The sequence below is a fragment of the Oncorhynchus clarkii genome, chromosome 14 (genome assembly GCF_045791955.1).
Source record: "Oncorhynchus clarkii lewisi isolate Uvic-CL-2024 chromosome 14, UVic_Ocla_1.0, whole genome shotgun sequence".
NCBI lineage: Eukaryota > Metazoa > Chordata > Actinopteri > Salmoniformes > Salmonidae > Oncorhynchus > Oncorhynchus clarkii.
The window spans coordinates 18,108,075-18,120,791 of record NC_092160.1 but is presented as its reverse complement, the minus strand read 5'-3'; the positions used below and the strand labels follow the sequence as shown (position 1 = coordinate 18,120,791).

The 12,717-nt window shown below is 42.2% G+C and overlaps 1 protein-coding gene across 3 annotated transcripts in view; it reads left to right on the top strand.

Moving 5' to 3' along the window:
- LOC139366368 (follistatin-related protein 5-like) overlaps positions 1-12,717 on the top strand; it is a 187,083-nt gene that overhangs the window by 153,409 nt on the left and 20,957 nt on the right. For all 3 annotated transcript variants that reach the window (XM_071103776.1, XM_071103777.1, XM_071103778.1), the window contains 3 exons: positions 1,348-1,482; positions 10,351-10,377; positions 11,826-11,944. In XM_071103776.1, coding sequence (XP_070959877.1) covers positions 1,348-1,482; positions 10,351-10,377; positions 11,826-11,944 — 281 coding nt within the window. The remainder of the gene's footprint in view (positions 1-1,347; positions 1,483-10,350; positions 10,378-11,825; positions 11,945-12,717) is intronic.

Genomic DNA, 12,717 nt, shown 5'->3' with positions numbered 1-12,717 from the left:
CCCTCGGGTGCGTGCTCAGTCCCCTCCTTTTAAGTTCCTTGGCGTCCACATCACCAACAAACTAACATGGTCCAAACACACCAAGACAGTCGTGAAGAGGGCACGACAAAACCTATTCCCCCTTAGGAGATTGAAAAGATTTGGCATGGGTCCCCAGATCTTCAAAAGGTTTTACAGCTGCACCATCGAGAGCATGCTGATGGGTTGCATTACTTCCTGGTATGGCAACTGCTCGGCCTCCGACCGCAAGGCACTACAGAGGGTAGTGCGTATGGCCCAGTACATCACCGGGGCCAAGCTCCTGCCACCCAGAACCTCTATTCCAGGCGGTGTCAGAGGAAGGCCCTAAAAATAGTCAAAGACTCCAGCCACCCTAGTCATAGACTGTTCTCTCTGGTACTGCACGGCAAACGGTACCGGAGCGCCAAGTCTAGGTCCAGGAAGCTTCTAAACAGCTTCTACCCTCAAGCCATAAGACTCCTAAACAGCTAATCAAATGGCTACCCAGACAATTTGCACCCCCCCCCTACACACAGTGCTGCTACTCTCTGTTATTATCTATGCATAGCCACTTTAATAACCCTACCTGCATGTACATAATTACCTCAATTACCTCGACACTGGTGGCCCAACACATTGACACATTGACTGTGTACCGGTACCGCCTGTATATAGCCCCGCTATTGTTACTTACTGCTGCTCTTGAATTTTCTTATCTGTTACTTTTTTTGGGGGGGGGGAGTGATTTCTTAAAACTGCATTGTTGGTTAAGGGCTTGCAAGTAAGCATTTCACTATAAGGTATTCGGCGCATGTGACAAATACAATTTGATTTGAATTATTGAACAGCTGTTACCACTCTGTTTCACTCCATTTCAAAGCTTTTTCCACCTACTGAACAAAACCCTGGTTTAGTATACTGGATATAACTCATGTCTTTTCCTAGTGCTTTCTTCCGCATGAATGACAGGTCCAGTGTTCAACCCCTGAATCAGTTCTCAGTGGTGTCATACCTAAATCATTCCCCAGATGTGCAGACACCCTAGCGTTAGCGACAACTAGATCAGCTCAATACACAATGACTCCTACTGCATGGGACAACTCTTAAAAGTCTCTCATTTTGACTTCTTCCAATTCTGTTAAAACCCCTCACTGTCCTGTCTCCTATCTTATTAGACTCAGTTATGTAGGGGTGACTTTGATCAAAATTGCCAGGCGTCGCTGAGAGAGGAACTGCAAATGGTATTTTATTTGTCTGTGTCACACTTACTGACAATGTGTGTACGTGCCTGCGTGTGTGTGTGTGTGTGTGTGTGTGTGTGTGTGTGTGTGTGTGTGTGTCAACCAGCTAACGGAAGCGAGGTGCACATCAGCAACGTACACTTCGAGGACACGGGGGCATACAGCTGCATTGCCAAAAACGACGCCGGGGTGGACGAGGACATCTCCTCTCTGTTTGTGGAGGACTCAGCGCGCAAGACCCGTATGTCATGTCTACTTTGTCCCTCTGTCTGTCTGTGTGTCCTTTCCTGGGGATAATGGAGACATGCAGCTCAAATCACTAAATAATTCATCCAGTCTCTTAATAGTTTATAACCTCCAAAGTAATAATAGAACTTATGCTAGAGAAATAACAGAGATAGCTACATTCTGTATTATCTAGTGCTCAGGTGGTTAGGCTACAGAGACCAATGGTACCTCTTCTAGTACAATGTTAATGGTCGTGTTGTGTAGAATCCTTAAGTTTATTTCCAACTCAGAATTTTCTTTCATTGAAATTAATATAGCTTTAGGAGGAATTGTATGGTGGCCCTAAGGGTCAACATAGAGTTATGATACAAATACGTGCTCAGATCAGACACAGTCCCATTCATTGACTCTGTCATTATTGTTGGCCTTTCCAAAATGACAAAATCTGTTTTTTATGTTCAACCAATGATTGTGACCACGTTGTCGCTAATTCTCTCCTCTCCTAATAACGGCACAAAAATGCAAACACAGCAACTCTTACTTTCAAGTCACTCACATGTCCCCTTCGATGATACAATAGGTTTAGCTGCTGTCTCAGTGGCAGTGATACACTCCAAACGTGCCGTCACACATCACAGGATCAAACTCTCTGGGGTCAGAAGTCAGTCAGTTGCCTCCTTTGAAGTTTTGAAGCCACCGAGTGTGATGAAACTGCTAGGGGGTTGAAACACACACTGGCAACCATTTTGGATCATCCCCAACTCAGAGAATATACTTACTCTCTGGGGTCAGAAGTCAATCAGTTCCCTCATTTGAAACTTTGAAGCCACTGTGTATGATGAAACTGCTGAGGGGGTTGGCATGTTGGTGACCATTTTACATCCACAACCCATAGTCAACAACAAAGAGATAGCACGGAGCATTTTGAAATAGTCCACCATTATATTAGAAGGAAAAACAAATAATTAAATGGATAGGGCGCACAGTTCAACTACCCAGCAGCACTCCCGAATGCATGTTTGACCTAGTCTGGTCTCTCCTTATTACCCCAGTGGAGTGCCTGCTTGGCTTCCTTGGGTTGCATCTCTAGCCCCGAGGCTATGAGAATCTGAAATAGCCTGGTAATGTCAACTAGTATTCTATGTTTTGTTAACCTGAATTCAATGAATAATATCACTGGACAGTGGGCTATACAGTAGCATTACAGTTGGAAATTGAACACAACTATGTTAATGACACCTTTGAGTTATTTACTGACATACTGTAGCCTACTTTCTCATACCCATATTTTAACATCCACTTGTGAAAGAGACTTGTGATCAGCTGACACGTGTGATATGGTCTGTGTGAAATGCCCTCCATATAACCAGGGTAACTAGTGTCCCTAGGCTGGCAGACTTTAACCGTAGAAAACCTATTCCTAGATATCTGCTCATTCTTTCTTTCCTGCCTCCCTCTCCTCCCACAATCCCTCTCTCCAATTGGATAACTGTCTGCTGTGCCTCAGTAGATGTCGGCCCCTCAATGACCTCCCATCTGGGAACGAAACAACGAAACAACGATTCAACCTCATCCCCAATACAGTCTACCAGCATTTGTTAGAGCTTGGTCTCCTTCATATCATCCATTCCATTTTTAGGTAGATGTGGTGTCATTCCACATCTTATATTTTATTTTCTCCTGTCCACTATTTCCAATTTGTGAGTTATCACTTGCAAATGGCTCATTCGGCTACATAAATGGTTCATACATCAGATATCTAGTTTATAGAAATAAATGTGATATCTTGACAGCCTTATTCAACATAGTGTTGATAGATTGCTGAAGTGGTCACCGTAATAGTAAGCAGCAGATGAGGTGAGAGACATGATAGTCTGAGCGAAAAGTGAACCCACTCAGCAGATTCACCCAGAGCTCGTTCAAAGTCAAAAACCTGTTTCTCGCCACCACGTTAAAGTTAATTGTTTTCTTGACGTCGTTGGTGCGCTTCATCGCCTTCGAATAAATGAGCAGACTATATTCAGAGTGGTCTTTAGTCAACTGTCACCCGTGGTGGAGCGCAATTAATCTGACAGGAATCGCTGTTAAACTGGCATGAATATCTGCCCTTCACTTCAAAATGGAGTGTCGGACGTCCGTGAGGCAGGGGTGTTTGTTGGTGTTGGTGTAGGTTAACACCAGCCAAGGCACAGAGAGAGGGACATGGGCCTACGGCCTATGCATGTGAGTACTGTGTGTATGTTAGAGTGTGTGTCAACTTGAGTGTATTAATGGTGTGTCAATGTGTGCGTGTGTGGGTCAACGAGTGTGTGTGCAGGTGGGTGTCAATCGATGCCTAACACAGTTGATCACATCAAGCTTTCACACTGTGTTGCCATGGTTCACAGTCCCAAGCTATGCAGAAACCTAACCTGTGGTGCCAGCAACAGCAGTGCCATGGCCTGTCTGTCTGTCTGTCGGTCTGTCTGTCTGTGGGTCTGTCTGTGGGTCTGTGTGGGTCTATCTGTCTGGTTGTGAGTCTGTCTGTGGGTCTGTCTGTCTGTCTGTCTGTGGGTCTGTCTGTCTGGTTGTGGGTCTGGCTGTGGGTCTGTCTGGCTGGCTGTGGGACTGTCTGTCTGGTTGTGGGTCTGGCTGTGGGTCGGTCTGTCTGTCTGTCTGTCTGTCTGTCTGTCTGTCTGTCTGTCCCTGTGTGTCCAGGGCTTTTGATGACACTGACCTTCATATCCCCTGGGCTAGGGCTAGCAGCCATTTATCTTTTATTCATTCGGCCGTTTCTGAGGAAGGCAGCTTTTCTATCACCAAGGCTTGTCAGAAATGAGGCAATTTCATGATGTGCGGCGCTTGGCGGTCAAATGGTGCACAGTCACACACTGTAACAGGTGATGCCACAGTCCTGGAGAGGCTGTGTCTATGAAGGCTCCAGCTTTGGGATGACTGTCTGTCACTGAATGTGTTACGCCACTTTTGAGAACACTTGTCTAAAGCAACTCTGTCTGGCTGTGGGTCTGTCTGTCTGGATGTGAGTCTGACTGGCTGGCTGTGGGACTGTCTGTCTGGCTGGCTGTGGGTCTGTCTCTCTGGCTGTGGGTCTATCTGCAGGTGCTCCATTGTGAAGCATTTGTAAGGCCTTTCTTTGTATGGCATCCTTGAGCTTGTGGCATGCATGTATGGTGCATTATTGTGAAGTGTTTACAACAGTATTTGGGTCCAGGAAACCCATAGTGAGTGCAGACTTTTGTTATAGCCCAGCACTAACACATCTAATTCAACACATTATCGAGCCCTTAGTTGAATCAGCCTTAAGACCAAATCAAACGGAAAGCTTTTTTTTTTACGCTCTTGAACGAGCGTGTACTCACTGGAATTAGAATGCACAGATGTGAACGAGCGTGTACTCACTGGAATTAGAATGCACAGATGTGAACGAGCGTGTACTCACTGGAATTAGAATGCACAGATGTGAACGAGCGTGTACACACTGGAATTAGAATGCAGAGATGTGAACGAAAGAAAACAGATGGGCTCCAGAGTCAACGGTGTCTATGGCGTCATAGCGCATCAAATTAGAAAGCAAGTCTATTTTTCTCGTGTCTACGCAGAGAAATGCTGGTAAAATAAGAAGATAAATTGCTTGGGTCATTTGTAGAAAAGGAATTAGAGGAATTGTTGTGATCTTCCCTGTGCTAAGTAGACTACGCTACGCAGTGTAAATAAATAGATGCGCTCTACTCTCACGTTTATTTTCTGGGGTGATTTTGGCTTTATAGGGTATTTTGAATGGGAGAACCACAGTTTTATTTTACGGCCCAGCACTAACTTGCCAATTTCAATGAATCATAAAGTTAAATCAGCCTCAACGGACATTGCTAATGACTGAATTGTAAGGCCAGTGTGTGGCATTATGACAACTCAGTGAAGGCTGTCACTTTTCTCCCAGACGTAAATACACTGAGTGTACAAAACATTAAGAACATGTAGGGTAGGGTATAGAGGTATGGTTCCCCAACTGGCGACCCACAAGCCACATTTAATTTAACTAAAAATAGTTATACAGTACCAGTCAAAAGTTTGGACACCTACTCATTCAAGGGTTTTTCTTAATTTTTTACTATTATCTACATTGTAAAATAATAGTGAAAAAAAATAATAGACATCAAAACTATGAAATAACACACATGGAATCATGTAGTAACCAAAAAGTGTTAAACAAATAAAAATATATATTATATTTTAGATTCTTCAAAGTAGCCACCCTTTGCCTTGATGACAGCTTTGCACACTCTTTTCATTCTCTCAACCAGCTTCATGAGGAATGCTTTTCCAACAGTCTTGAAGGAGTTTCCACATATGTTGAGCACTTGTTGGCTGCTTTTCCTTCTCTCTGCGGTCCAACACATCCCAAACCATCTCCATTTGGTTGAGGTCGGATGATTGTGGAGGCCAGGTCATCTAATGCAGCACTCCATCACTATCCCATGGCAGTCCTCATGAGAGCCAGTTTCATCATAGGGCTTGATGGTTTTTGCGACTGCACTTGAAGAAATGTTCAACGTTTTAGAAATTTCCCACATTGACTGACCTTCATGTCTTAAAGTAATGATGGACTCTCATTTCTCTTTGCTCATTTGAGCATTTCTTGCCATAATATGCACTTGGTATTTTACCAAATCTTCTGTATAACACCCCAACCTTGTCACAACACAACTGATTGGCTCAAACACATTAAGAAGGAAATAAATTCCACAAATTAACTTTTAACAAGGCACACCTGTTAATTGAAATACATTCCAGGTGACTACCTCATGAAGCTGGTTGAGAGAACACTGTCATCAAGGCAAAGGGTGGATACTTTGAAGAATCTCAAAAATAAAATATATTTTCATTTGTTTAACACTTTTTTGATTGCTACTTGATTCCATATGTGTTATTTCATAGTTTTGATGTCTTCACTATTGTTAACAAATTTAGAAAATACTAAAAATAAAGAAAAACCCTTGAATGAGTAGGTGTGTCCAAACCTTTGACAGGTACTGTGTATAATGATATTTGTTTAATTGTTGGACATAAAAGACTATAAAAACACTAGCAAATTAGCTCCAAGAAATTGTAATTTTGGAAATCTGTTCCAAAGTATTCCCACACATAATAGAGAGATATACACTGAGAGTACAAAACATTAAGAACACCTGCTCTTTCCATGACATCGACTGACCCGGTGAATCGAGGTGAAAGCTATGATCCCTTTTAAATCCTCTTCAATCAGTGTAGATGAAGGAGAAGAGAGAGATTAAAGAAGGATTTTTAAACTTGAGACAATTGAGACATGGATTGTATGTGTGGCATTCAGATGGGGCGCCAGGCTACCCGTCTTTACACGCACCTGTCACCATCATTACCCGCAGCAGCGCTCATTGGACTTACCTGGACTCCTTCACGTGGTTGATTGCCCCTGTATATCTGTCTGTTCCTCTGTGGTGTTCCCGGTGTCCTCGTTGTTGTTATGTGTTCCTGTCCAGACGCTGTTCCTGTTCTGTTTCATGTCCGTCAGTTATTAAACCTTCACTCCCTGTACCTGCTTCTCATCTCCTGCTTCAATCATTCTTTTAAAATACAAAATATTGAAGTGCCTTTGAACAGGGTATGGTAGGGGCCAATAGTTTGATTTGATTTTGATTCGATATGGTAGTAGGTACCAGGCGCACCGGTTTGAGGTTTGAGTGTGTCAAGAACTGCAACGCTACTGTGTTTTTCACTCTCAGTTTCCCGTGTGTATCAAGAATGGTCCTCCACCTAAACGTCATCCAGCCAACTTCACACAACTGTGGGAAGCATTGGAGTCAACATGGTCCAGCATCACTGTGGAATGTTTTCGACACCTTGTAGAGCATGCCCTGACGAATTGAGGCTGTTCTGAGGGCAAAAGGTGGTGAAACTCAGTGTTAAGATGGTGTTCCTAATGTTTTGTATACTCAGTGTATATATGATTCAAAAGGTACAGTGAGGCTACAATTCTAAAAGTAAAGTTTCCATCACTGGGAGACTTAACATATTGCTGTCTGGAAAGCACTTATTTGAAACCATCCAACACATTTATCCTGCTTCTTCTCCTGACGATGTAAAATCACATGGGTAGCTCCATGCGGGACCAGATTTTCAATGGGCGTTTCAACTTCTCGCTGAGCAATTACTTGCGCTTTTGAAATATTCAAGGATATTTCCAACCCAGGATTAAACGGTTGGATATTTTCTTCTTTAAAAAAAAAAACTTTCCCCCACTGTAGTCAGTTCTCTCCAGAGACTTCATCCTCCAATTATAGAACTGTCTTGCGCCTTCGAAGAATTCCATTTCAGCATTACTCCGTATAGTACGACCAGGGTGTTTCTCAATCCAGCTAAAGTTATCCCTCCAGTAACGAAGCGTCCTTAATTAAATCTTCAGGATTAAGCTGCTAAAAGTAACTGCAGCAAAAAAATAAAAAATAAACCCTAGTTGAACATTAATCCATTTACAACGATTCATGGAATTGGAACAGGAAACATTTAGGTTGATGTACACTTAAGTTGGTGGTGATACAGCATAGTTAGTGGGCAAAACTTTCGTGTCTGAACAGACTTTTCATCTTTCCCTTTAAAAAACATTACATGTCCATATTTAGTGTAGGTAATCACATTCTCTCAATTCTTTGTATGGTATTTTAGAAACTTATTTTCAATCTTTCCATAATTTTCTATCGATCCATAACAGTCAGACCATGAAACGGAAATGTTAATGTGTAGTAATGGATCCATATGAAATACTGAGCTGAGCTACAGAGCTGAACATGGAACATTCAGCTCACCACAACAGTGTCATCATCATGTCAATAAATCCAGGCAGTATTTGGACAAAGGTATTTATAGCCAGCTATAATTAAAACATATCCTCAGTCTCGATTATACAACGCTGCCAGATCAATTTGCATAACAACTGACACACAAAGCAGACACAACGTGCCAATGTTGCCAGGCGACTCAATCCCAAACACAGGCTGATAAATCCAATGAATCACAGTGGGAGAAGAACAGAGAGGAAGACACCCAGGGCGACTGTGTCACGATGCCTTTTCCCATTTGCATCTGCCAGCCTAATTAGATAAACTGGGGCTGCCTGGCTTCACCTGTTAATGCAGTCAGGAAGTCTGCTGGCTGTGATGCCAGGATGTTCCTATCCACAGGCACTGTGCCCAAATGTCGCATCCGTGTGCCCTTGTAAACAAATCGAGTTTGTGTTGTAACCTTGCTGACGGGAAGGTGTTGTTGTGTGGGGAGTGTAGAGTCCACCTGACAACTGCACAATTCTGGCGCTCTTCATTTGGGAACAGTTATTCAGGACCAGTGTAGTGAACTCCGCCGCCGCAGAAAGTGGCACATAGCTGTTTTTTAATATGGATGACGAGTGTGATGTAGGGGCCTCTCATATGTTTTAGAACGAGCACAATCTTTCCTCCTTGTGATGAATAGCATCTAATCATTGCTTTATTGGAAAAGACTTGGGCACCAAGATCTCATCTCACTACCATACTCCTTCCTCCATTTCCCCCAGCAGTACCAATCTGACGATTTTTGGAACATCACCAGTAACTGGAACAGTGCAGCGTCTCCCTAACACTCCCTTTTTCTTCCCATGTTAATCATTCCTCTACATCAGTTCTCTTGTGTAACTTTTTAATGAGAACAAAATGTATGCATGAGTGCAACAGAGTGGGACTTGACGAAGCACTTTTGAACGATTAGGCTTGACTAACAGGTCTGTCATGCCACTGCCAAATCTTCTTTTCTTTTTTACTTTTCTCTCTTTCTCTATTCTCCCCATCGCTCTCCACACAGCAGAACAGAGGGTGAGAGAATGAGCAGCATCAGAATAGGGGGAGATTAAAATCAGAACTGAATTGGGGCCCGAGATTGGTTTGCAGACGGTCAGGAAAATGGAAGATGGAATGGAAACAGAGGGGGTTGTGGGATGGATGAACAATAGTAGAAGGTCATCGCGCTCATACAGTGGGAAAATGAGGATAGTCAAGACAAAGAAATGGGTCTGTTATTTGCATCTGCTCCTGAATGGCAAAATCTTCACATTTTCTGTGATAGGCCGAGCTCACGCAGTGCACAGGCTCTGGGTGTTCATCTGTACTTGTCGCAAAATGAGCACATCCTTTTAAGAGGCACCTCACTCTCATCTCAAAAGGCTTTGAGGGCTTTGTGGGGTTGTATTCCAGTTCATGCATAAAAGCCGCTTGGTTATTATGCAGCTGTAGTTTCCAATTCCATGTCATTAGTTGTCTCCAAGTGAATTTAATGAGAAATTACGGCAGTTTTAGTCAGCCAAAAATAGTCTCACAAAATAATCCTCTTTAATGACCTCTAGAACTCATCTACGCTTGAGATATATGTAGATTTGATGATATGATGGCTAATACCCTAATACGTAAAACACATATTTATTGATGGATTTACCTGAGGTGTACATTTATTTAATTCAATATCATGTCAATTTTATAGCACGTGGTACATGCTTTTGCAGTACATAGTACACATTTCTAAGGATGGCTTTTTAGTGGGGCTGACAACAAAACAAGAACAAATGTTGTAAAATGTTTTTCTGTGTATGTGTATTTACAATATACCACCTGGACTTTGTTTCGCCCTCAAGTTTTTGGTATCAAATGATTCTCAAACTGGGGGTTTCTATTGGTTGTCTGTTGCACTAAGTGTCAAAGAGACACTTTTCATGAAACATTCATTTTGTTTTATCTTAGTTGGTGTGTGAATGCTCAAAAAGGGACAATCATCGATTTCCCACTAATGCTCATTCTTGGTTTTTCTTTTCTTGTCTTCCCTTCAGTGGCAAACATTCTGTGGAGAGAGGAAGGTATGTTTGTATTTCAACTATTTAAAATAAAATAAAATTGTATTGGTCACATACACATATTTGTTTATTTGTACACATATTTGTTTTCCTAGCTCCAGCAGTGCAGTAATATCTAACAATACACAATACACACAGATCTATAGGTAAAATAATGGAATTAAGAAATGTATAAATATTAGGATTAGCAATGTATAAACATATACAGTGGGGCAAAAATGTATTTAGTCAGCCACCAATTGTGCAAGTTCTCCCACTTAAAAAGATTAGAGAGGCCTGTAATTTTCATCATAGGTACACTTCAACTAGGTACACTCCACTGTAATTCAAGTAGTTTTTATGGGTATCTGTACTTTACTTTACTATTTATATTTTTGACTATTTTTACTTTTACTTCACTACATTCCTAAAGAAAATAATTAACTTTTTACTCCATACACTTTCCCTGACACCCAAAACTACTTTTGGGTGTCAAAAGCCCAGCCAATCAGAGTTTTTCCCCACAAAAGGGCTTTATTGCAGACAGAAATACACCTCAGTTTCATCAGGGTGGGTGGTCTCAGGCGATCCTGCAGATGAAGAAGGCAGATGTGGATGTTCTGGGTTGGAGTGATTTCACATGGTCTGTGGTTGTGAGGCTGGTTAGACGTACTGCCAAATTCTCTAAAACTACGTTGGAGGCGGTATATGGTAGAGAAATTAACATTAAATTATCTGGCAACAGCTGTGGTGGACATTCCTCAAAACTTGAGACATCGGTGGCATTGTGTTCTATGACACAACTGCACATTTTAGAGTGGCCTTTTATTGTCCCAAGCACAAGGTGCACCTGTGTAATGATCATGCTGTTGAATTAGCTTCTCAATATGCCACACCTGTCAGGTGGCTGGATTATCTTGGCAAAGGAGAAATGCTCACTAATAGGAATGTAAACAAATTTGTGCACACAATTTGAGAAAATAATATTTTGTGTATAAGGAAAATGTATATATAGACTTTCTTTTTTCTACTGTGTCATTGACTTGTTTATTGTGTTATTGGCTTGTTTATTGTTTACTCCATGTGTAACTCTGTGTTGTTGTCTGTGTCACACTGCTTTGCTTTATCTTGGCCAGGTCGCAGTTGAAAATGAGAACTTGTTCTCAACTAGCCTACCTGGTTAAATAAAGGTGAAATAAAAAATAAATAAAAAAAGGGATTTATTATTTCAGCTCATGAAACATGGGACCAACACTTTATATTTTTGTTCAGTGTAGTATTTTACTGGGTGACTTTCACTTTTACTTGAGTCATCTTTACTTTTACTCAAGTATGACAACTGAGTACTTTTTCCACCACTGGTTTTAACTGTGCTGTATGTCATGCTACATGCCAGTTGCCATAGTAGTTTGTTGTTCACCTTGTAATAAACCCTGTGTCTGACTTGTAACAAGGTTGTATTTCTCACCCAGGTCTTGGAATTGCCAATATGTTCTATGTGTTTTACGAGGATGGTGTCAAAGTCATCCAGCCAGTGGCATGTGAGATCCAGAGACACATAAAGCCCAGTGAGAAGCTACTGGGACTTCAGGTAAGATGCCTACCACAAACAGAAACACTTCCATTTCATGTAACATTGTGCTAGGTGTTGTGCTACTGCTAGTAGATTAGCTGTTAGCTAATTAGCATGATTCGCTTGAGGACCAACCACCCACAGTATGATTCCTTCAGGCCTTCTAACAGAAACACCTTTTCTTCTTGCTAGCTGTTAGCTGTGTTTGTACAAACAGTGTTTGTATAACGACAGCTAATGCACTTTCGTACATCGCACTGTTCCGTAAATTTGACCTTATTTTAGCGCCCCAAAAACGGAATACTTCCAGGTCAACTGTAATAGGAATACCATTGTAAAGCACAATCAAATTCCAGTAAATCAAGGCCTCCCGAGACTCGGGTTTGCGCCCAGGCTCTGTCGTAACCGGCTGCGACCGGGAGGTCCGTGGCGACGCACAATTGGCCTAGCGTCGTCCAGGTTAGGGAGGATTTGGCCGGTAGGGAAATCCTTGTCTCATCGCGCACCAGAGACTCCTGTGGCGGGCCGGGCGCAGTGCGCGCTAACCAAGGTTGCCAGGTGCACAGTGTTTCCTCCGACACATTGGTGTGGCTGGCTTCTGGGTTGGATGGCGCTGTGTTAAGAAGCAGTGTGGCTTGGTTGGGTTGTGTATCGGAGGACACATGACTTTCAACCTTTGTCTCTCCCGAGCCCGTACGGGAGTTGTAGTGATGAGACAAGATCGTAGCTACTAAAACAATTGGATACCATGAAATTGGGGAGAAAAAGGGATAAAATAAAAAAATTAAAAT